Raw genomic sequence first — 25,400 nt, 5'->3', positions numbered from 1 at the left:
ACACCCTTGCAAGAGAATACTATGCCAGTTGGATAAGAAATGAAGATATTTATATCTGCTGTGTTGTGTCTCTAGGATATATTAAGTGAAAAGAACAAAGTTATTTTGTGTTAAGAGTAAAATACATGTGTATTTGCTTTTAAAGAGAAATAAGCAAAGGACACAACAGTGAAATGGCAACCTAAGGAAGGAAAAGTATTTGGAAATCATTTATCTGATAAGGGATCAATCTAGAATACACAATAACTACAACTCAACAACAAAACAAATAACATGAAAAAAATGGGGAAAGGACTTGAATAGACATTTCTCCAAAGATGATAGACAAATGGCCAGCAAGCATATGAAAAAACATTCGATGTTACTAATCCTTAGGGAATGCAAATCAAAATCACCATCACAATGAAATAATACCTCAAAGTCACTCAGGATGTCTACCGTCAAAAAAACATGGTAGTGAGGATGTGCACTTCATGCACTGTTGGAAATGCAAAATGGTTCAGCTGCTATGGAGGAAAGTATGAGTTTCTAAAAATTTAGAATTATATGATTCAACAATTCTACTTCTGGGTATATGTCCAAAAGAATGGAAAGGATCTTAGAGTTATTTGTACATCCACGATTAAAAGAGTATTATTCACAATAGCCAAGAGGTGGAAGCAACCCAAGTGTCCATTCATGAAGGAATGAATAAAATGTGATATACATACAATGGAGTATTCAGCTTTAAAAAGGAAGAAAACTGACAAACTATAACATGGATGAACCTTGAGGACCGTTCACTAAATGAAATAGTCACAAAAGGACTTATACTGTAGTGGTCGAAATTCACAGAAACAAAGTAGAATGATGTTTCCCAGTAGCTGAGGGGAGGGGGAAATGGAGACTAGTTGTTTATACATAGTTTCAATTGTGCAAGATGGAAAAATTTGGCAGATTGTTCAGCAATATGAATATACTTAACACTACTGAATTATATACTTAGAAATGATTAAGACATTAAACTATGTGTTCTGTGTTTTTTACCTCAATAAGAAATGGAAAAAAAAAATGAGAGAATGCAGTTCACAAAAATCACACAAAATTCAGTAGTACTGAGTACATTCACAGTATTGTATAGCCATGACCATTATCTAGTTCCAGAAGTTTCTGGCGCTCCACCTGGAAACTCCCTACTCATGAAGCAGTCACTCCCCATTCCCCTCCCCCACAGCCCCTGGTAACTGCTAATCTGCTCTGTCTCTTTGGAAGCAAGACAAGTTTTGTCGTCTTGTCTCAAGTTGGCACAACTACATGTAGAATTATTTTAAGTGACCTCAAAATATTATAATGTGTACATGTCTAATAAGATATACTCCATAAAATAAACCACAAAGAAGTCTTAAACTTCATTCAATAATCCTATTGTTAGTGTAGTAATGCTGCTAATGTTATCTGATACTAACCACAGAAGGACAAAACAAATAAGCATATGAATTTCTGCTGAGGAGAAAAGAAATATATCAAGGAGAAATATTATTCAGCCATAAACTGAAATGAGGTACTGATAAATGGCACAACATGAATGAACCTTGAAAATATGCTAAGTGAAACAAGCCAGACACAAAAGGCCACGGTATGATTCTGTTTATTCAAAATACCCAGTATAGGCAAAGCATATAAACAGTTACCAGGGGCTGTGGGGAAGTGGAATGGGGAGTCACTGCTTAATGGGATTTCCAGTCAGAGCACTGAAAAATTCTGGAACTACACAATGGTCATGGCTATACAATATTTTGAATGTACTTAATACCACTGAATGTACATTTAAAAAGTAAATTTTACTTGTGTAATTTACCACAGTTAGGAATCTCAAAATTGGGGTTTTATATATACCCAAAAGAAATACTGAGAACGATCAATTAAATCAGACATAATTGTACTTAGATGAAGAACAGCTTTATTAACAGAAATCCATTTACATTTGAAGCTCATATATGCTACAACTTAGTCTTCTCAATGTTAAAAATTTTTTTCTACCATGTAAAACCTAACCTTCTCTTTGACTTCTGAAAATTATATTTTGGTCCCTGAGAGTTATAAAAAGGGAGCTGGACTCCAGTAATATCATTTGCCTGATAGCTGGGTCTTAATCCACCTCTATCCACAAGCACTGGTCCACGGCCACCTCCAGGTCCTTCCTGTACAGCTTTTACAAGAGGGTAAATATATTTATTTGTTGTTTCCGATTCAAGTTCAATTACCTCTCTGGCATAGTCCTGAAATTCTTTCTCCTTTTCAGCCACAAGAGCTTCAGTAAGTCTGCAATAATCTAATTCTGCTTGTTTTGCTTGCTTTGCATTAAACTTATTTTTGGCCTATTTGGAAAAGAAAGGAAATATAACTTAATATTGGTTAAGAACATGAACTTTCTAAATATAGGTAGCATTTGAAAATGTAGGTATAATTTTCTAAACTCATTGATATTTTAGAAGTTCTGATTTAACAACTATGTACTATCATTTATTTCAGAAACTTTCCTATCATGCATAGGTAGCATTTGAAAATGTAGGTATAATTTTCTAAACTCATTGATATTTTACAAGTTCTGATTTAACAACTATATACTATCATGTATTTCAGAAACTTTCCTATCATGCTCAAAGTAGTGGCTCAATGAAACCTTTATTAACAGCCTAATGTGATACATTTGCAAATAACACAGTGACATAGCGAAACATGAAATTTAGATAAAACTCAGGTAACAGAGTTTAGAATCCTGTTTCAACCACTTACAAGATGCGAACTTTAGTGGTTTAGAATGCACAGCCACCATTGTCTCTAACCATCCGCTATTTTGGAGGAATTCACTCAACTCTACTGTGCTGGGTCAGCCCAATATACCATGTTCCCAGCCACATAAGATTAAATCAGCAGTGAATATCTGGACTAAAACCATTTACATTATTTCCCAAAAATTTTAAACTGGAACAATGAGTGACATTTATCAAGGGAGGCTGAGAAGGCACTGAGTGGAATAAGTAGGCAATTTGCCAAAAGCCAGTTTACCAATATTTTATACAAATTTTGTCTTTTAATTGTTTATATTAATTTACATTGGATGGGATTCTTTTTATGGCTTTTCTGTGATGCTCTGGTTGGCAACTTTTCATTTGTATTCTCTGTGGCACTTTAAGAAATGTTGAGTTTATTTTTTAAAATAACAGTTACTTTGTCTACTTAGGAATATATTTAATATTCATAAAAATATTTCTCAAAACCCAAAATGTTGGCATAAAACAGTAGCCCAAACCTGGTATCTACCATAAATTTAAATTTTTGATGGAACAGAGCAACCATATTTAATGTGAAATATCAAATTTTTCATTATTGGGTGCTGCAATTCAAAATTCAGTTTACATACTATTTGTGAAATTGGGGATAAAATACCAGAGTTGGCCGGGCGCGGTGGCTCAAGCCTGTAATCCCAGCACTTTGGGAGGCCGAGACGGGCGGATCACGAGGTCAGGAGATCGAGACCATCCTGGCTAACACCGTGAAACCCCATCTCTACTAAAAATACAAAAAACTAGCCGGGCGAGGTGGCGGGCGCCTGTAGTCCCAGCTACTCGGGAGGCTGAGGCAGGAGAATGGCCTAAACCCGGGAGGCGGAGCTTGCAGTGAGCTGAGATCCGGCCACTGCACTCCAGCCCGGCCTACAAAGCAAGACTCCGTCTCAAAAAAAAAAAAAAAAAAAAAAAAAAAACCAGAGTTTTAAAAAGTAGAAAATGACAATAAGATTGGAGAAAAGGTCAAAAAAGGCCAAAATCTATCTCTCATCAAAGGTAAAATGCTAATATTTGGGAACTTAATAAGCAGCAATTTGGATAAGTTAATTTAATTTAGTAAATGTAGAAAAATATTGAGGGAACAGAAAGAACCATTTGAAGCACAGAAAGGAAGTGACAATGGAAGGAAAGAATTACTATGATGGAACATATGATTGGTACCTCACATTTGATATGCATTAAGCATAAATATAAGTTTATAAAGAAAAAGTTCCAAAAAATTAAGTTTAAAATCCTAAAAATGCTAATAGATGAAGGTAAAAGTACTTTCCAAGTACATTTGGAAGATAATAGCTAATTAACTATCCTGAAAACTGGAAAATAAGGCAAAAAAAAAAAATCAAGTATTTATAAAAATTGTACCTAACAGGAACCAAGTATTTGATCAAGAAAACTTCTTAAAGACTTCAACAAGTAAATCAGAAGGATTCCAAATACTGATCTTATTTGATCATGATTGAAACAAACTATTTTGGCACCCGGCCAAAAGTTAAAAACTTTTATATCTCAAAGATATTATCAACAGAGTGAAAAGGTAACTCATGGGATGGGAAAAGACATTTGCAGATCATGTTATCTGATAAGAGATTAATATACAGAATATTTTCAAAACCTCTAAAACCCAACAGCAAAAAATCCAATTCAAAAATGGAGGCCAGGTGCAGTGGATCACACTTGGAGTCCTAGCACTTTGGGAGGCCAAGGCGGGCACTTGAGGTCAGGAGTTTGAGACCAGCCTGGCCAACATGGTGGAACCCCGTCTCTACTAAAAATACAAAAATTAGCCTGGCGTAGTGGTGGGCACCTGTAATCCCAGATACTTGAGAGACTGAGACAGGAGAATTGCTTGAACGCTGGAGGCAGAGGTTGCAGTGAGCCGAGATCACGCCACTGCACTCCAGCCTGGGCAGTGGAGCAAAACTCTGTCTCAAAAAAAAAAAAAAAAGTGAAAAAAGCCAAACAGAAAAGGACAAATATTGTCTGATTCCATTTATGAGATACCTAGAATAATCAAATTCATTGAGATAGAAAGTAGAACAGAGGTTACCCAGACTGGAGAAAAGAGGGGATGGGGAGTTACTGTTTAACGTGTATAGTTTTAGTACAGGATGATGGAAAACTCTGGAGATGTAGAGTGGTCAATGTGAATGTACTCAATGCCTCTGAACCGTACCCTTAATCATGCTTAAAATGGTACTTTTTTATGTTATGTTTTACCACAATAAAAATCAATTTTAAAAAACTCAGCACTAAGAAAACCCAATTAAAAATTGGCAACACTCTTAAATAGACACTTCACAAAAGAAGGTATACAGATGGCTAGCAAGGATGTGAAAAGATGTCCATTATCTTTGGTCATTAGAGAAATGTAAAATAAGGCCATAAGATATCACTATACTAGAATAGTTAAAATTAGGGGATGACAATATCAAGTGTTGATGAGTATGTGGAGTAAGTTGTGCTCGCATACATTGCTGGTAGGAATGGAAAATGGTACAGCCATTTCAAAAACAGGTTTTAGTTGCAAATGATTGGATGCTAGGTCCTCTACATATCTTCTAAAATCTGATATCTCCATTCACCTCAAATCTGAAACCTATGAGATCCCAATCAACATAGTCTTTGAGATATGGGAAAAAAGTAAAACAAAGAAGATGAGCATTATGGCCTGCCACATGCATTTGTATTTTCTTTAATATTTACTAAAGTATAATAGACACTAAAGAAGGATAAACATTCATCTAAAAGATAAAACTCGCATGGGAACTTCACTGGAGATTAAAACAGAAACTAACCCTACATTTTTAATATATTTTATTGAGCCATAACCATAATGATCATTTTTTTCTTATCTGACAAAATAAACTGCTTGGGAGATAGAAAACTAGCATGAATTCTGTATTATATACTTATTGCTAATATAAGTATAAACATTCAGGAATAATTACCATTTGCTGAATATGGGCGTCTTGAACCTCTCGGTGTTCTTTATCAGCTTTGTATTTTTTCTCCTTTTCATGTTCCCAGAAAATTTGATCTGCTTTCATGACAGCCAGCAATTGTTCTTTAGCCTCTATTTTTCTTTGTCTTTCTTCTTCCTCTTTATTTTTCATCTAGACGTTTAAGGCAAAGGAAACAAATTAAAACCAGTTATAGCAACCAGTCCTGTCTGAAAAGGCATAGAGTCAGAGAGTTGAAGCAGAGGAGAGTCAGCCAGGAGCAATACAGGAGCAGAAAAGTGCATGCACCTGGGTGGTTCCCATGAGGCCAGTTTACTTTGGTTTTGCTCTATTTCCTGAATATCAGAAAACACCCAAGTGGTACAGGACAATCTTTATTGGCTTGAAAAAGAAAATACAGGAAAAGAAAAAAGATCTTCTCAAGGAAGGGAAATACGTAAGTAAAAAATTAATTGCTCCAGCCATGCGTGGTGGCTCACGCCTGTAATCCCAGCACTTTGGGAGGCCAAGGTGGGCAGATCACCTCGGGAGGTCGGGAGTTTGAGACCAGCCTGACCAACATGGAGAAACCCTGTCTCTACTAAAAATACAAAATTAGCCAGGCATGGTGGTGCATGCCTGTAATCCCTACTACTCTGGAGACTGAGGCAGGAAAATTGCTTGAACCCAGAAGGCGGAGGTTACGGTGAGCCAAGATTGCGCCATTGCACTCCAGCCTGGGCAACAAGAGTGAAACTCCGTCTCAAAAAAAAAAATTGCTCCTATGTGTATAAACTATCAGCTATCCAAATTAAATGTTATGACAGTCATGTAAGATATAAGTTTTGAAATATTAAACAAATGTATAATTTTTACATGGTTTGTCTTTAAAACATACAAATGAAAAGTATACCACATAAATAACCTTTGTGTTTCAGATGGTTCTGAAACAGGAGAGATTATTACTTTGCATCTATAAATATCTCATTTGTAACTGACTGTCATGTCATCTTTGTTAGGAAGTAAACATTGTCCAATTTCAAAAATACAGGAAGATAAGTAATATATTGTTTTTAATATTTTGGCTAGTTTTTGGTTAGAGAGGCAGATGGGATGGGAAACATAGTAGAAAGGTCCTAACTTTGTCTTTCTATTTTTATTTTCATAATTGAATTGTTTACCACAATGGCTCTATATTCTGCAATTGTTTTTAATTCTGCTTTGTTTTTTTCATCTTTTTCTCTTTCTCTTTTTTCCCATTCAGCCTCAGCTTCTGCAATATCTCTAGCAATAATCATATCTTCATTGTCAAGTTTCTCTTTCAATAGTTCACTCAGGAAGTTATGTATTCTTTCTCTTCGTTTCTCCATAAGCCTGTAACAAAATAACCATACTTGTCAAATCTTCATGAACAGATGTCCAGTGGAGCCAACATAACTTAATTAGGGAGTCTGAGATAACTTGTCATCTCTTACAAAACTAACATGAGCCCCATTGCTCCTTACATACATTGATTATTTTAAGTGGGAATTATTTTTTAACTATAAAGTACATATATTCTAAAATCCAAAGAGAGTAATATGTATAATACATCTCTCTCTCTCTCTCTCTTTCTCTCTCTCTCTCTCTCTCTGTGTGTGTGTATGTGTGTAAGAAATAAGATCTTAAAATTATCTACATTGAAAAATATTTTAGGCCAGGTGTGGTAGCTCATGCCTATAATCCCAACACTTTGCAAGGCTGAGGTGGGAGGATCGCTAGAGCCCAGGAGTTAAGAGACCAGCCTGGGCAAGATGGCAAGACCCCATTTCTACAGACAAATTTTTTAAGTTGGGCACGGTGGCTCATGCCTGTAATCCCAGCACTTTGGGAGGCCGAGGCGAGTGGATCATGAGGTCAGGAGTTCGAGACCAGCCTGACCAACATGGTGAAACCCTGTCTCTACTAAAAATATAAAAATTAGCTGGGCGTGGTGGCACACGCCTGTAATCCCAGCTACTCGGGGGCTGAGGCAGGAGAATTGCTTGAACCCAGGAGGTGTAGGTTGCAGTGAGCTGAGATCACACCACTGCACTCCAGCCTGGGCGACAGAGCGAGACTCTGTCTCAAAAAAAAAAAAAAAAAAAAAGTCTTAGCCAAGGCAGTGGCACGGACCTGTAGTCCCAGCTACTCAGGAGGCTGAGGCAGGAGGATTGCTTGAGCCCAGGGGTTCAAGGTGGCAGTGAACTGTGTACCACTGTATTCCAGCCTGAGTGACAGAGTGAGACTCTATTAAAAAAAAATTAAAGAAAAAAAATTTTTTTTGAGATAGAGTCTCACTGTCACCCAGGCTGGAGTGCAGTAGCACAATCTCAGCTCACTACAACCTCCGCCTCCTGGGGTCAAGCGATTCTCCTGCCTCAACCCAGCTAGTTTTTGTATTTTTAGTAGAGAGGGGGTTTCACCATGTGCCCAGGCTAGTCTTGAACTCTTGACCTCAAGTGATCCACCTGCCTCAGCCTACCAAAGTGCTGGGATTACAGGCGTGAGCCACTGCACCTGGCCACAGAAAATACTTCAATATTTTATCAGGCTACCCTGCTTACTCTATCATTGGAGGCTGAGGCTATAAAAGGCCTTTATTTAAATAAAATCAAAGAAATAATCTAATAATTAAAGTTATCAAAATCCTAAATATCCATCCCCTCACAATATTCTGTCTGGAATTTATTCACAGCACTTTTTTGACTTGATCTGTTTAAATTTCTCCCTTTACATTTTAAGGTTCCTTTTTTTTTTTTTTTTTTTTTTTTTGAGACAGGATTTTGCTATGCTGGCCAGGCTGGTCTCAAACTCCTGGCCTCAAGCAATCCTCCTACTTTGGCCTCTCAAATTCACTATGAGATTCCTCAGGTCAGAAATTGAATGGGTCCTCTCTCTAGTGAAGAGCAAAGCATGTGCCTGGTAGATTATAAGAATAAATAAATTTTGTTAAATAAATTGGGGCATTTTAATTTATGAAATTGTATAAAAAATAATTTTGTTGTGACAAATTCACTTACTGAGTGAATTGGCAAAGCAGCATGTGAGAAATGATGAGAAAGGATACAATGCATACTCCAAGGAAATTACAATTTAAAGTGGAGAAAAAACATTTATGCAAATGTCTTTATAACTATCCAAGACAAAGGGTAATAAATGCCATGAGAAAGCTAGAAAATGATATGGACAAAGGAGAAAAAAAGAAAGCTTTCAGAGAAAAGGTGACATTTCAGGTAGAATTCCAAAAAACAGTATTTTAAACAGTTTTATTGATTGCTTACTATGCTCCTGACACCATTCCAGGTGCTGGGGACAGACCTAACAGTGAACAAAAAAGTTGGGCATGGTGGCGCGCACCTTTAATCCCAGCTACTCAAGAGGCTAAGATAGAAGGATCCCTTGAGGCTATGAGGTTGAGGCTACAGGGCACTGTGATCACACCTGTGAATAGTCATTGTCCTCCACCCTGGGCAACAGAGCAAGACCTCATCTCTAAAAAAAAAGGTTTAATAAAAATAAAAATCTGTGTCCTCATGGGGCTTTCATGATTGCTGGAGGAGAGGGACAGTAAACAAAATAAATAATTTTAAAAAATGTATATAGTGCTATATATCAAGCAACGAGGGTGGGAAAAGCAAGTAAACTGACAAGCAATTGGGGAGGTGGTATAATTTTAAATAAGGTAGTCAGAGAAAGCCTCAGTGACAAGGTAATATTTAAGTACAGATCTGACAGAGTTAAGAAAGTAAGTTACGTGCTCTCTGGAGGTGAGCATTCCCTAGAGCAGGCAGAGGCAAGTCCAGTACAGGTGAGAAGAAGGAGAGGAGAGAATAGTAAGAGAAGAGGTCTGAGGGATAAGGCTGGGAGGGATGAGCTGGGAAGATGGAAATTTGGGTAGGTGGAGAGCCTTATGGGCCATTGTAAAGACTAAGTGAGTTGTGAAGCCATCAGAGGATTCTGCACAAGGGGAAAGCATGATTTAGACAGAAACCCCCTATACTGCAATCTGGCCTCCTACTCTTATCTCTACATCCCATACCAAACTGATCACTAACATAAGCAATGTCCTCTAAATTGGATGAATACTTCATTTTAAAAATTATACTTAATCCCATTACTGACCTAACACTGATGACCGCTCCCTTCTTACTGAGACTCTTCTCCCTGATGTTTCCCTGGTTTTTCTCCAATCTCTGGAAACTATTCGTTGGTCTTCACATTATCTTCTTTTTCCATTTGACTTTTAAATGGAGTTCCCTAGGGACTCTGCCACCTTCATTTCTTACCTACCCACCCTAGGTGAGCTCATCTGTATCCACAACTCCAACTGCCACTTATATACCAATGGCTCACAAAGCCATCTTCAGCTCATACTCCTCTGGAACAGCAGATCAGCATTTCTGACCATCTACAAGATGATGTCCTCATACCCACATCCCAAACTGAAATCAAATCACTGAATGCTCTAGTCATATATAAAATAAGACCTCTGTTCCTAAAGACTACTGTCATAATAGTCATAAAATCATAATAATTTCAGATAGTACTTTATTATACACATTATTAAAGCCTACCTGTATGTTTCAGCTTCTTTTTCTTTCCCCATTTGTATAAGACACTTTTTTGCTTTGATAAATTTTCTAATCTTTTCATCATCTTCCTCTTGCTGCTGCTGTTCTACAGCTTTGATAATATGTTTATCCTGCATATGTTCCTTGGGGGAAAAACTGTATGTATTAACTTATCACAAAGAAAAATATCTTTCAACATATCAACAGCTAACAAGAACCTGTCAAATGGTCACAGCTTCTGACCCAGTTATTTCTCTCCTGGAAATTTTATCCCAAAGAGATGACCAGAGAAGTGCATAAAGGTTTAAGTGCCATGCACTTTATCTCAAAGTTACTTATGATAGCCAAAAAATGGAAACAACCTCTAAATATTCAATCATAGAGAATAATCATGGAGAATATAGTTAAATCATATTCTCAGTTGCATGAGATGTGATTCAAATAATATAATCAATATGTAGGTGGGGGAAAGCAGAATATGTAACATTACATAGTATATTCCAATTTCACAAATACATGTAAGTACAACTTTATAATGTATAAATGACTGGAAGAAATGTGTCAAATGTTAACAGTAGTTACCTCTGGGGTATGAGATAATAGGTAACTTTTATATCTTATTAATGATTTTCTGTATGTCTCTTCAAATATTTCATGTCTTTAAAGTATGCAATTAAAAATAATTGTATAATAAGAAAAAATACACCAAATATATATAAAGTTCATTTAATGTTTGAATAGTCATATGGTTCAAAAACCAAAAATGCTTTTTACATACACAGTGTAGCGAGCGTCCTTCCGCTCCATCCACTATGTCTCTTCCTAATCCTCCCTCCAGACTCAAATCACTATTGCTAGTTTCTTGTCCAGACTTTGCTTTTGCATACATATATGAAAATACAGATATGTATTCTAACAAATTTTTAAAGTAGGTCACTAGTATTTACAACAAAAAGTAAAAATCTGTTCATATTAGCATACGTTCTATGAGCTCCGCCTGAGTTAGCCATCATAAAAACAGATGCCGTTGAGCACAATAGCCTGAATATATAGATATATTAGTATATTCTGTTATTTAGACAGGGTGTCTGTTGCCCAAGGTGCAGTGGCACGATCATAGCTCATGAAAGCCTTGAACTCTGGGGCTCAAGGGAAACTCCCACCTCAGCCTCGAGAGTAGCTGGGGCTACAGGCACGAGCCACCGTGCCTGGCATATTCTGTTATTATATAAGTAGAAACCAATTCAAAGTAAAAGTTCTTAATCCTCCAATATATTTATACCTCAGGGTCTACTATGTGCCCAGCACTCTTAACTAATCTCCTATTTTATGGGTTAATTTTACAAGCCTATAATCTGGTTAGGAGATATATTGGTCAATATGATCAACATGAAAAACTAAAGCAAACAGCAAACTGTTAAAAGTGATTGTTTTGGATAATTCCTTACAAGTTTTATTTTGCTGTTTTCTCCAAGTTTATTCTAATATTCACAAAGACTTTTTATAATATGAAAAAATATAGAGTTGATTAACACAAAGTTAATTCTCATTTTTCAATATTGAAAGCTTAAGCTCAAGGTTATATAGCCAGTAAATGGCAGAGTTAGCATTAAAAACTAGGTCTCTGCTACTCCAAGCCTACTTGGAGACATAAAAAGTATTCCACCCATTATCCAAGAATTAGATTTTAATGAAAACAACAACATTTCAAGTAAAAGTCTTAGGAATTAAAATTTTCATAGCTAAAATTTAAAAAATCAACAGAAGACTTAGAATACAAAGTTGAAACTCAGTAGAACAAAAAGAAAATGGCAGAAACAATTAGTTGCCTACCAAAGATTATTTCTTCTGTGCTTCATTAGCAGCAGGACCCAGATTTTATTCAGGGTAGAAATATGCTCAGCTAAAAGACTATACATCCAGCTTTCTTATCAGCCAGGTGTAACAAAATTATGATCAATGAGATTCAGGGAAAACTGTTAAGTGGGACTTCTTGGAAAATTCCTTAAAAGGAGAATAGCCTGGGCAATGTACCAGAACCCATCTGTACAAAAAAGACCAAAAAAATTAGACAGGTATGGCAGCACATGCCTGTAGTCCCAGCTACCAGGCAGGATGAAGTGGGAGGATCACTTAAGCCCAGGAGGTCAAGGCTGCAGTGAGCCAACATCGTGCCACTGCACTCCAGCCTGGGAGACAGAGTGAGACCCTGTCTCAAAAAGAGGAAAAGGAAGAGGAAGAAGAAGAAGGAGGAGGAGGAGGAGAGGAGGAAGAGAAGGAGAAGAGAGGAAGAAGAAAAGAAAAGGAGGAAGAAGGAAGAAGAAAGAAGAAGAAAGAGGAGGAGGTAGAGGAGAAGGAGGTAGAGAAGGAGGAGGATGAGGAGAAGGAGGAGAAGGAGATAGGAAATAGAGTACTCCCTTTTTACCTTCATCCTTTCTTCCTTCTTGCTATCCAGAATGTGGACATGAGGGCTGAAACTCCAGCAGCTATTCAGGGCCATTAGGCAAACTTGAGGACAGATGCCATCTATGTACAAAGAATAACAGAGTAGACTGGGTGTGGTGGCTCACACCTATAATCCCAGCACTTTGGGAGGCCAAGGCAGGCGGATCACTTGAGGTCAGGAGTTCAAGACCAGCCTGGCCAACATGGTGAAAACCCATCTCTACTAAAAATACAGAAATTAGTGGGGTATGGTGGTGGGTGCCTGTAATCCCAGCTACTTGGGAGGCTGAAGCAGGAAGAATTGCTTGAACCTGGGAGGCAGAGGTTGCAGTGAGCTGAGATCATGCCACTGTACTTCAGCCTGGGTGACAGAATAAGACTCCATCTCAAAAAAAAAAAAAAAAAAAGAGTAACAGAGTAAAAAAAAGAGAAGGTGGTGTCTTAGTCCCTGTTAACTCTATAGCTGCCGTTACCACACACCCCTGCACTTTAAACCTGTATATTATTTGCGGTTTTCTATCATATGCATTTAAGCCTTATCTTAACTAATGAGAAAAGATTCTTAGAAATTACAGCATTATTTCAAAAAATCCAATGTCTATCAGAGGGATTCTAGAACAGAAAGATAAAATGGAAGGGGACAAAATTATCTAAGAAATAAAACAATAAAAGTTCTCAGGATGAAAGAAATATGAGTTTACAGAATAAAAGCATCAACTGAGTGCCCAGAAAAATGAATGAAGGCACATAATTTAAGGCACATCACTGTAAAATTTTGGAGCACAAGAGATAAAGACAGGACCCTAAAACCATTCAGAAAGACAGAAAGAAGAAAAAAAAAGCAAAATGGCCAGGCATAGTGGCTCACCCTTGTAATCACAGCACTTCAGGAAGCCAAGGGCAGATCACTTGAGGCCAAGAGTTCGAGACCAGTCTAGCCAACATGGCGAAACCCTGTCTCTACTAAAAGTACAAAAATTAGCCAGGTATGTGGCACATGCCTGTAATCCCAGCTACTCGGGAGGCTGAGGCACAAGAAGTGCTTAAGCCCAGGAGGCGGAGGTTGCAGCAGTGAGCCTAGATCATGCCACTGCACTCCAGCCAGGGAGGCAGGGTGAAACTGTCTCAAAAAAAAAAAGAAAAGAAAAGAAAAGAAAAAAGAAAGAAAGAAAAGTAAAAATAATTGCATATGTCAGATGAAGATTATCAATGGCATCATACTTTTCAATAGCAATACTGGATGCCAAAGGAATATAGAACAGTGAATACAAAATTCTGAATTCTGAACCGAGAATTCTATAACCAATCAAACTATAAATCATGCATGACTTTAAAAGATAAGCTTTTCATACTATCATACTGGTCCTTAAAAAATAATAAAATAAATAAAAATGATTAAAAAATAAAATAAACTTTTCAGATAATTAAAACATTTTACCTCTCATACACCCTTTCTTAAGGAAGCTACTCCAAGGTGTATTTTAGCAAGATGAGGGAGTAAATCAAGAAAGAAAAAGACGTAAGATTCAGGAATCAGAGATTTAGCCCTAGAAAGTAATATTCTACGCACACATCACAGTTTTTAATGTTAACAAAGGTTAAACACATAACATACACCCTTACAAAAAAGGTCAAAATGTAAAATTAAAACTTTAAACTCTTACAAATTTAAAAAAAAAACAGTTTGTGTTGGCTACCATTTGTACAACACACTTAATTTAAACATTTTCATTTTGGCAGCACATGAAAAAAGTGATGGTAGAAAATAAAGTCATTGGGGGTTTTCAAATAGCAGAACTGGCAGTTTTGCCATGTAGGAGAAGCAAATAAATATTAGTTTCCCCAAAATCCACATTTGAAAATATTTAGTTAAAAGTCACAGAATTTTTCTCAGTAGAGACCCCAATAATTAGCTGCTGTAGGTGACCTGTTTGAAAGGACAGTATCTCTTTAGAGTATAATTTTACTAATTTGGGCATAGAGACGAAGTCTTAAGAACATGAACATGATCTTAAAGGAGGGAAGAGGAACAGAGGAATACATAAAAGCTAGAAAAATGACATGGTAATTGCAATCACTAAAAAATTGTATTCTCAGTCAGTGCAGAATACTGTCTTCTGTCTACAACAGGTGCTTATTCCTGAACTGTTACTGCAGCATGGATTTAATTTGCTTGGAGTTAGTCTGATCATTCAAATGTTTTATTGTGTACCAGAGAGCATTTAGAAGATATCCTACACTATTAGGAGGTTGGTCCTTAAGAACTTCGATACAGGCCAGTTGTGGTAGCTCACATCAATAATCCCAGAACCATGGGAGGCCAAGGCAGGAGGACCGCTTGAGCTCAGGAGTTGGAGACCAGCCTAGGAAACACCCCATCTCTATAAAAAAATTTTTAAAAGTAACCAGGCATAGCATTCTCTACTCAGAATGCTAAGGTGGGAGAATCACTTAAGCCTGGGAAGTCAAGGCTTCAGTGAGCTGTGATCGTGCCACTGCACTCCAGCCTGGGCAACAGAGCAAGACCCTATCTCAAAAAATAAAATAAATAAAAAATCAGGAAGATATGTTACCTTTGTCTACCAGATTAGGCTTTAAAAAAAAAGAACTTTGATACAAACTTTCACATCAAGTTTGAAAGTTTTGGCAAATGCTCCCACTGAATATACTTAATCATAGAGTCTTATGATACCTACTATATTAGTCCATTCTCAAATTATTATAAAGAACTACCTGAAACTGGGTATTTATGAAGAAAAGAGGTTTAATAGGCTCACAGTTCCACAGATTGTACAGGAATCATGGCCGGGAGGCCTCAGGAAACAACAATCATGGCATAAGGCAAAGAGGAAGTGAGCATGTCTTCATATGATGGCAAGACAGAGAGAGTGTGAAGGGGGAAGTGCTACCCACTTTTAAACAATCAAATCTCATAAGAATTCACTCACAAGACAGCACTAGGAGGATGGTGTTAAACCATTAGAAACCACTCCCCGTGATCTAATCACTTCCCATCAGGACCCACCTCCAACATTCGGGATCATAATTCAACAAGGGATTTAGGTGGCGACACAGAACCAAACCATATCATTCTGCTCTTAACCTCTCCCAAATCTCATGTCCTTCTCATATTTCAAAACCAATTATGCCTTCCCAACAGTCCCCAAAAGTCTCCACTCATTCCAGCATTAGCTCAAAAGTTCAAGTCCAAAGTCTCATCTGAGACAAGCAAGTCTCTCCCACCTATGAGGCCATAAAATAAAAAACAAGCTAATTAATTTCAAGATACAACGGGGATACAGGCATTGGGTAAATGCTCCTGTTCCAAAATAGAGAAATTGGCCAAAACAAAGGAGCTACAGGCTGCATGCAAGTCCAAAACCCAGCAGGGCAGTTATTAAATCTTTTTTTTTTTTAATTATACTTTAAGTTCTAGGGTACATGTGCACAACGTGCAGATTTATTACATATGTATACATGTGCCATGTTGGTGTGCTGCACCCATTAACTCGTCATTTACATTAGGTATATCTCCTAATGCTATCTCTCTCCCCTCCCCTCACCCCACGACAGGTCCCTGTCGGTGTGTGATGTTCCCCACCCTGTATCCAAGTGTTCTCATTGATCAATTCCCACCTATAAGTGAGAATATGTGGTGCTTGTGATAGTTTGCTGAGAATGATGGTTTCCAGCTTCATCCATGTCCCTACAAAGGACACGAACTTATCCTTTTTTATGGCTGATAGTATTCCATGGTGTATATGTGCCACATTTTCTTAATCCAGTCTATCATTGATGGACATTTGGGTTGGTGCCAAGTCTTTGCTATTGTGAGTAGTGCCACAATAAACATATGTGTGCATGTGTCTTTATAGCCGTATGATTTATAATCCTTTGGGTATATGCCCAGTAATGGGATGGCTGGGTCAAATGGTATTTCTAGTCCTAGATCCTTGAGGAATCGCCACACTGTCTTCCACAATGGTTGAACTAGTTTACAGTCCCACCAACAGTGTAAAAGCATTCCTATTTCTTCACATCATCTCCAGCACCTGTTGTTTCCTGATTTTTCAATGATCGCCATTCTAACTGGTGTGAGATGGTATCTCATTGTGGTTTTGATTTGCACTTCTCTGATGGCCAGTGATGAACATTTTTTCATGTGTCTGTTGGCTACATAAATGTCTTCTTTTGAGAAATGTCTGTTCATATCCTTTTCCCACTTTTTGATGGGGTTGTTTGATTTTTTTTCTTGTAAATTTGTTTAAGTTCTTTGTAGATTCTGGATATTAGCCCTTTGTCAGATGGGTAGATTGTAAAAATTTTCTCCCATTCTGTAGGTTGCCTGTTCACTCTGATGGTAGTTTCTTTTGCTGTGCAGAAGCTGTTTAGTTTAATTAGATCCCATCTGTCAATTTTGGCTTTTGTTGCCATTGCTTTTGGTGTTTTAGTCATGAAGTCCTTGCCCATGCCTATGTCCTGAATGGTATTGCCTAGGTTTTATTCTAGGGTTTGTATGGTTTTAGGTCTAACATTTAAGTCTTTAATCCATCTTGAATTAATTTTTGTATAAGGTGTAAGGAAGGGATCCAGTTTCAGCTTTCTACATATGGCTAGCCAGTTTTCCCAGCACCATTTATTAAACAGGGAATCCTTTCCCCATTTCTTGTTTTTGTCAGGTTTGTCAAAGATCAGATGGTTGTAGATGTGTGGTATTATTTCTGAGGGCTCTGTTCTGTTCCATTGGTCTATATCTCTGTTTTGGTACCAGTACTATGCTGTTTTGGTTACTGTAGCCTTGTAGTATAGTTTGAAGTCAGGTAGCATGATGCCTCCAGCTTTGTTCTTTTGGCTTAGGATTGTCTTGGCAATGCAAGCTCTTTTTTGCTTCCATATGAACTTTAGTTTTTTCCAGTTCTGTGAAGAAAGTCATTGGTAACTTGATGGGGATGGCATTGAATCTATTAATTACCTTGGGCAGTATGGTCATTGGTAGTTATTAAATCTTAAAGTTCCTAAATAATCTTCTTTGACTCTATGTCTCATATCCAGGGCATGTTGATGCAAGGGGTGCGCTCCCATGGCCTTGGGCAGTTCCACCCCTGTGTCTCTGCAGGGTACAGCTGCTTTCATGGACTGGTGTTGAATGCCTGAGGCTTTTCCAGGCGCACAGTGCAAGATGTCAATGGATCTACCATTCTGGGGTCTGTAGGACAGTGGCTGACATGGTTTAACTCTGTGTCCCCACCCAAATCTTCTCTTGAATTGTACTTCCATAATTCCCACATGTTGTGGGAGAGATCCAACGAGAGATAATTGAATCACAGGGGCAGTTTCCTCCATACTGTTCTCATGATAATGAATAAGTATCATGAGATCTGAAGGTTTTATAAAGAGGAGTTCTCCCACACAAGCTCTCTCTCTTTGCGTGCTGCCATCCATGTAAGACATGACTTGCTCCTCCTTGCCTTCCACCATGATTGTAAGGCTTCCCCAGCCATGTGGAACTGTAAATCCAATTAAACCTCTTTCTTTTGTAAATTGTCCAGTCTCAGATATGTCTTTATTAGCTGTGTGAAAATTCACTAATACAGTAAATTGGTACCAGCAGAGTGGGGCATTGCTGAAAAGATACCCGAAAATATGGAAGTGACTTTGGAACTGAGTAACAGGCAGAGGTTGAAACAGTTTGCAGGGCTCAGAAAAAGACAAGAAAATATGGGAAAGTTTGGAACTTCCTAGAGACGTGTTGAATGGCTTTGACCAAAAACCTGATAGCGATATGGACAATAAGATCCAGGCTGAGGTGGTCTCAGATGGAGATGAAGAACTTGTTGGGAAATGGAGCAAACATGACTCTTGTTATGTTTTAGCAAAGAGACCGGTGGCATTTTGCCCCTGCCCTGGAGATCTGTGGAACTTTGAATTTGAGAGAGATGATTTAGGGTATCTGGCAGAAAAAAATTCTAAGAAGCAAAGCATTCAAGGGGTGACTTGGGTGCTGTAAAAAGCATTCCTGCTCTAGATCTCTAAAGCATTCCTGCTCTAGATCTCTAAAGCAGAGACTCAAGGCTGCTAGTCTCTTTACTAAAGCGTAGTAAGAGTGACCTTTACTCCATTTCCCAATAAGTTCCTCATCTGCATCTAATACCACCTTAGCCTGGACTTCATTGTCCACATGACTATCAGCATTTTGGTTACAACCATTCAACAAGTCTGTAGGAAGTTCTAAACTGTCTCTCATCTTCCTGTCTTCTTCTGAGCTCCTGCTTCAACCTCTGTCTCTTACCCAGTTCCAACGTCACTTCCATATTTTCAGGTATCTTTATAGCAATGCCCCACCCTCAGTACCAATTTTCTGTATTAGTCCGTTCTTACAATGCTATAAAGAACTACCTGAGACTGGGTAATTTATAAAGAAAAGAGGTTTAACTGATTCACAGTTCCACAGGCTGTACAGAAAGCATGGCTGGGAAGGGCTCAGGAAACTTACAATCACGGCAGAAGGCAAAGGGGAGGCAAGGCACATCTTTACATGGCAGCAGGAGAGAGAGTAAAGGGGAAAGTGCTACACACTTTTAAACAACCCGATCTCATGAGAACTTACTATCATGAGAACAGCAAGGGGAAAATCCACCCCCATGATCCAATCACATCCCAGCAGGTCCCTCCCTGAACATTGGGAATTACAATTCAACATAAGATTTGGGTGGGGACACAGAGCCAAACTATATCAACCTCTTAGCCATTTGTATGTCTTCTTTTGAGAAATGTCTATTCAGATCTTTGCCCATTTAAAAATCAGATTATTAGATTTGTTTTTCCTATTGAGTTGTTTGAGCTCCTTATATATTCTGGTTATCAATCTCTTGTCAGATGGATAATTTGCAAATACTGTCTCCCATTCTGTGGGTTGTCTCTTCACTATTTTGTTTCCTTTGCTGTGCAGAAGCTTTTTAACTTGATATGATCCAGTTTGTCCCTTTTTGCTTTAGTTGCCTGTGCTTATAGGGTATTACTCAAGAAATCTTTGTCCAGTCCAATGTCCTAAAGAGTTTCTTCAAGGTTTTCTTCTAGTAGTTTCATAGTGTGAGGTCTTAGATTTAAGTCTTTAATCCACTTTGATTTGATTTTTAATCAAATATATATATATATAGAGAGAGAGAGAGAGAAAAAGAGAGAGAGAGAGAGAGAGAGAAAGGTAGGGTCTTGCTATGTTGCCCAGGCTGGTCTCAAGTTCCTGGCCTCCAGTGATCCTCCTGCCTTGGCCTCCCAAAGTGCTGGAATTATAGGTGTGAGCCACTGTGCCTATCCTAATTTGATTTTTGTGTATGGTGAGAGATAGGGGTCTAGTTTCATTCTTTTGCATATGGATATCCAGTTTACCCAGCGCCATTTACTGAAGAGACTGTCTTTTCTCCTACATATGTTCTTGGCACCTTTGTCGAAAATGAGTTCATTGTAGGGATCAGGCATGGTTGCTCACATTTGTATTCCCAGCACTTTGGGAGACAAAGGCAGGCGGATCTCTTGAGGTAGGAGTTTGAGACGAGCCATGGCCAACATGGTGAAATCCCATCTCTACTGAAAAATACAAAAATTAGCCAGGCATGGTGGTGGGTGCCTTAATCCCAGCTATTTGGGAGGCTGAGGCAAGAGAATCACCTGAACTTGGGAGGCAGAGTTAAACCAAGATCACACCCCTGCACTCCAGCCTGGGCAACAGAGCAAGCTCCATCTCAAAAATAATTTTAAAATAAACAAAAATTTAAAAATAAGCAAATGAGTTCACTGTAGGTGTATAAATTTATTTCTGGGTTCTGTATTCTGTTCCATTGGTCTGTGTATCTTTTCTCATGCTGGTACCATGGTGTTTTGGCTACTATATCTCTGTAGTATAATTTGAAGTCAGGCAATGTGGTTCCTCCAGTTTCACTCTTTTGCTCAGGATAGCTTTAGCTATTCTGGGTCTTTTGTGGTTCCATATAAACTTTAGGATTGTTTTTTTTTTTCTATTTCTGTGAAGAATGTCATTGGTATTTTGACAGGGATTGCACTGACTCTGTAGTCTGCTTTCAGTAGTATGGACATTTGAATAGCATTGATTCTTCCAATCCATGAACATGGAATATCTTTCCATTTTTTGTGTCTTCTTCAATTTCTTGCATCAGTGTTTTATAGTTTTCATGGTAGAGATCTTTCACTTCTTTGATTAATTCCTAGGCATTTTATTTTATTTGTAGCTGTGTAAATGGGATTACTTTCTTGATTTCTTTTTCAGATTGTTTGCTGTTGGCATACAGAAATGTTACTGATTTTTATGTGTCAATTTTGTGTCCTGCAACTTTACTGAATTTGCTCATCAGCTCTAATACATTTTTGGAACAGTCTTTAGGGCCTTCCAAATATAAGATCATATCATCTGCAAACAGGGATAATTTGACTTCTTACTTTCTATTTTGGATGCCTTTTGTTTCATTCTCTTATCTGATTGCTTTAGCTAGGACTTTCAGTACATTGTTGAATAACAGTGGTGACACTGGACATCCTTGTTGTGTTCCAGATCATAGAGAAAAGGCTTTCAAATTTTCCCCATTCAGTATGGTTCTAGCTGTGGGTCTGTCATATATGCCTTTAATTATGTTGAAGTATGTTCCTTCTATCCCCAGTTTTGTGGGGATTTTTATCATGAAAGAGTGGTGAATTTTTTCAAATGCTTTTTCAGCATCAATTGAAATGATCATTTGGTTTTGTCCTTCATTCTGTTTATATATCACATTGATTGATTTCCATATGTTGAACCATCCTTGCATCCCAGGGATAAATCCCACTTCGTCATGATGAATTATCTTACTAATGTATTGTTGAATTCAGTTTGCTAGTATTTTGTTGAGGATTTTTGTATCAACATTCATCAGAGACACTGGCCTGTAGTATTCTTTTTTTGATGTATCTTTGTCTGGTTTTGGTATCAGGGTAATACTGGCATCACAGAATGAGTGTGAAAGTATTCCTTTTAAAGGTATGTTTTAAGTGTGAAAGTATTCCTCCTCTATTTCTCAGAATAGTCTAAGTAGGATTGGCATTAGTCCTTCTTTGGAGGTTTGGTAGAATACAGCAGTGAAGCCATTGGGTCCCAGGCTTTTCTTTACTGGAAGACTTTTTATTATAGCTTCAATCTCATCCCTTGTTATTGGTCTGTTCAGGTTTTGGATTTCTTCATGGTTCAATCTCAGTAGGTTGTATGTGTCTAGGAACTTACCCATGTATTCTTGATTGTCCAATTTATTGACATATAGTTGTTCGTAGTAGCCTCTAATGATCCTTTGAATTTCTGCAGCATCAGCTGTAATGTCTTAGTTTTCATCTCTGAGTTTTTTCATTCAGGTCTTCTCTTTTTCTCTTAGTTAATCTGGCTAGAGGTTTGTAAATTTTATCTTTTTTTTTTTTTTTTTTTTTTTTTTTTTGAGACTGAGTCTGGCTCTGTCGCCCAGGCTGGAGTGCAGTGGCCGGATCTCAGCTCACTGCAAGCTCCGCCTCCCGGGTTTACGCCATTCTCCTGCCTCAGCCTCCGGAGTAGCTGGGACCACAGGCGCCCGCCACCTCGCCCGGCTAGTTTTTTGTATTTTTTAGTAGAGACGGGGTTTCACCGTGTTAGCCAGGATGGTCTCGATCTCCTGACCTTGTGATCCACCCGTCTCAGCCTCCCAAAGTGCTGGGATTACAGGCTTGAGCCACCGTGCCCAGCTTTGTTTATCTTTTAAAAAAAAAAAAAAAGTTTCAGGCCGAGTACGGTGGCTCATGCCTGTAATCCCAGCACTTTGGGAGGCCTAGGCAAGCAGATCATGAGGTCAGGAGTCCAAGACCAGCCTGGCCAACATGGTGAAATCTTGTCTCTACTAAAAAACTAGAAAAATTAGCTGAGCATGATGGTGTGTGCCTGTAATCCCAGCTACTCAGGAGGCTGAGGCAGAAGAATCGCTTGAACCCAGGAGGCGGAGGTTGCAGTGAGCTGAGATCACACCACTGCACTCCAACCTGGTAGACAGAGCAAGACTCCGTCTCAAAAACAAAACAAAACAAAACAAAACCACCAAATTTTCATTTCATTGCTCTTTCGTATTTTTTTTTTTTTTTTGCTTCAATTTCATTTATTTCTGCTCTGATCTTTATTATTTATTTTCTTCTACTAATTTTGCACTTGGGTTGTGTCTTGGGATTTTGGGTTTGGTTTGCTCTTGCTTTTCTAGTTCTTTAAGATGCCTCATTAGGTTATTTGATATACACACACACACACACATATATACACACACATGTGTGTGTGTGTGTATATATATATATATTTTTTTGAGACAGAGTCTTGCTCTATTGCCCAGGCTGGAGTGCAGTGACATGATCTTGACTCACTGCGGCCTGTACTTCTGGGCTCAAGCAATCCTCCAGCCTCAGCCTCCTGAGTAGCTGGGACCACAGGCGTGCACTACCATGCCTGGCTAATTTTTGTATTTTTTGTAGAGACAGGGTTTCACCATGTTGGCCAGGCTGGTCTCGAACTCCTGAGCTCAAAGAGATCTGCCTGCCTTAGCCTTCCAAAGTGCTAGGATTATAGGCATGAGCCACTCACTGTGCTCGGCCTGATGATACATTATTAATCCTTATACAACTCAGTGTTCTTCTATAATAGCTGAAATCATTCTGTATAGCAGGATTTGTCATCCTGAGTTCATCAAACCAGAGTGTGAAATGAAGAATTTCTGCAAACTCTTTAGCAAAAGGCTATTTTTGCACTAGATGCTGGGTGGGAGAACATGGGGTACTTGTCAAGGCTCTCTGAAGACATTTTAATGCTGCTTCTTACTGCTGAGACAATTCATAAGATTTCTTTAATTTGCCTCCCAGTGGAACAAATGCACCCCATGCCTTCTCTTCCAACTTCTCATCTGCTGGCTGCTGGATTGCCTCTTGTATTTTATGGTCATCTCCTCTGTATGACTGCAAGTCCTCCAAGATGCCATTTGCATCTTTCAATACCACATTCACCTAATTATAAATTTCCTTCTCAAAGACTCTGTAGGCTGGGCATTTTCAGGCACTGCTCATAACTCTATCCTTATTCTTTTATCCTCCTCTTGAACCTCCAATTACTCGGCCCCTCTCCTCTGCCCTCGAGGGGCTGACCTGCACAGATGGCTCCTCAGCAGTGCTAGGGAAAGCCCCAGGCCTGGAGCTAGAGGGCAGTGACACTACGACTAGGAGACCCTCCAAACATGCCCCTGTGGTGAACTGTGACAAAAATATTACCGTTTGTGGAGCACATATTAATGGCACAACAGACCCCAAACATAAATCACCCCATTCATTCCCCACAACTCTTAAGAAAATAAATTCATTGTTTTAAAATATCATTTTCTCTTCTTTCTTGTTCGTGCATGAGAGCACATGCATATAAAACCACAGCAAATATAGCTATCCCAAAAGTATACATTCCCTTAGAAACCCAACTTAATAGCAACTCCTTTTCTACCCCCACTTTTTTTTTTAATATTAAAAGTTAGGCATTTGCAGGCACAGAAAGACAAATATACTATGTTCTCACTCATTATGTGTGAGCTAAAAAGCAGAGACTAGAATGACAGTTATTCTATCAGAAGCTGGTAAGGACGTGGAGACACAGTGGGGATGTACAAAGTTTTAGATATAAGGAATAAGTTTTAGTGTTTGATAGCATAGTGGGGGGACTATAGTTAACAACAATATATTGTACATTTCAAAATAACTAGAAGATTTGAAATGTTCCCAACACAAAGAAATGATAAATGTTCAAGGTGACAGATAACCTAAATTCCCTTATTTGATCATTACATAACGTATGTATGGATCAAAATACCACATGTACTCTATAAACATGTACAAATATATTATGTATTAATTTTAAAAGTTGGGCATTTGACTTTGAACCTTTTTGGAACTTTTGCACTTTCAACTTACGAGAAACCGGCTCCTGCTTTCATGCATCTCTTCTCTTTTCTTTTCTAGTTTTTTTCTCATTTCAATTTCATATAATGCATTCTGTCGCTTTATTTCTTCGGCATCTTTTTCTTCACGCTTTTTCCTTCTTTCTTCTTCTTCCTCATGTTCCTTTATTCTAAAGCAAAAACATAATTATAATTGAGAACAAAGCAGAAAAATAGGCTATATTTTTAAGAAATGAATTCAGTTCCAACCTGGAATGAGCTGAAGCTGCAAGGAAGTTGTGAATTTCTTTGGGGGAAAAGAACAGACATTAAACAGCAGTGATTAAAACTAATCCAATCTTGGTTAACCTAGAATTGGCAATACTTTCCTTGCCTCAAAATTTATTTCATTTTTCACCCAAGTAAGTTCTTTTCCTTTAGAAAGAACCAGTTAATGGGATGACAGTAAGAAGAAATAGTGACATTATTTTACAGAAAGGTTCCTAATCCCTAGTGCTTCCCAACTTCAGCCCTAGATGATGCTACATAAGCTGTGGGTCTAGCCTCTCAAGGAATGCAGTTTGATGGAATGAGAGGAAGAACGGTCTCCTTACTCAACTGACCACTTGCGTTGTAATTCTT

General features: G+C 38.2%; 1 protein-coding gene across 1 annotated transcript; it reads right to left on the bottom strand.

Annotated features, from left to right (window-relative positions):
• Window positions 1-1,611: 1,611 nt before the first annotated feature.
• On the bottom strand, window positions 1,612-24,891 carry CFAP210 (cilia and flagella associated protein 210). Its single transcript, XM_050751459.1, has 6 exons — window positions 24,793-24,891; window positions 12,785-12,885; window positions 10,363-10,502; window positions 6,949-7,141; window positions 5,777-5,941; window positions 1,612-2,357 (listed from the first exon to the last, which is right to left on the bottom strand). The coding sequence occupies exons 2-6, from the start codon at window positions 12,857-12,859 to the stop codon at window positions 2,016-2,018; spliced, it is 915 nt and encodes a 304-aa protein (XP_050607416.1). The 5' UTR covers window positions 12,860-12,885; window positions 24,793-24,891; the 3' UTR covers window positions 1,612-2,015.
• Between the last annotated feature and the right edge of the window lie 509 nt (window positions 24,892-25,400).

The sequence above is a fragment of the Macaca thibetana genome, chromosome 12 (assembly GCF_024542745.1).
Source record: "Macaca thibetana thibetana isolate TM-01 chromosome 12, ASM2454274v1, whole genome shotgun sequence".
Classification (NCBI taxonomy): domain Eukaryota; kingdom Metazoa; phylum Chordata; class Mammalia; order Primates; family Cercopithecidae; genus Macaca; species Macaca thibetana.
This window is presented reverse-complemented; position numbering and strand designations above follow the sequence as displayed.

What these genes read in the sequence shown, in the direction of transcription:
- CFAP210 (XM_050751459.1), bottom strand. Translation starts at nt 12,859, where the DNA reads ATGGCCCTGAATAGCTGCTGGAGTTTCAGCCCTCATGTCCACATTCTG. An exon ending in AGAAGGAAGAAAGGATGAAG is followed by an intron (nt 10,503 to 12,784) that starts GTAAAAAGGGAG and finishes TTTTCCCCCAAG; the next exon opens with GAACATATGCAGGATAAACA. An exon ending in ACGCCCATATTCAGCAAATG is followed by an intron (nt 2,358 to 5,776) that starts GTAATTATTCCT and finishes TTTTCCAAATAG; the next exon opens with GCCAAAAATAAGTTTAATGC.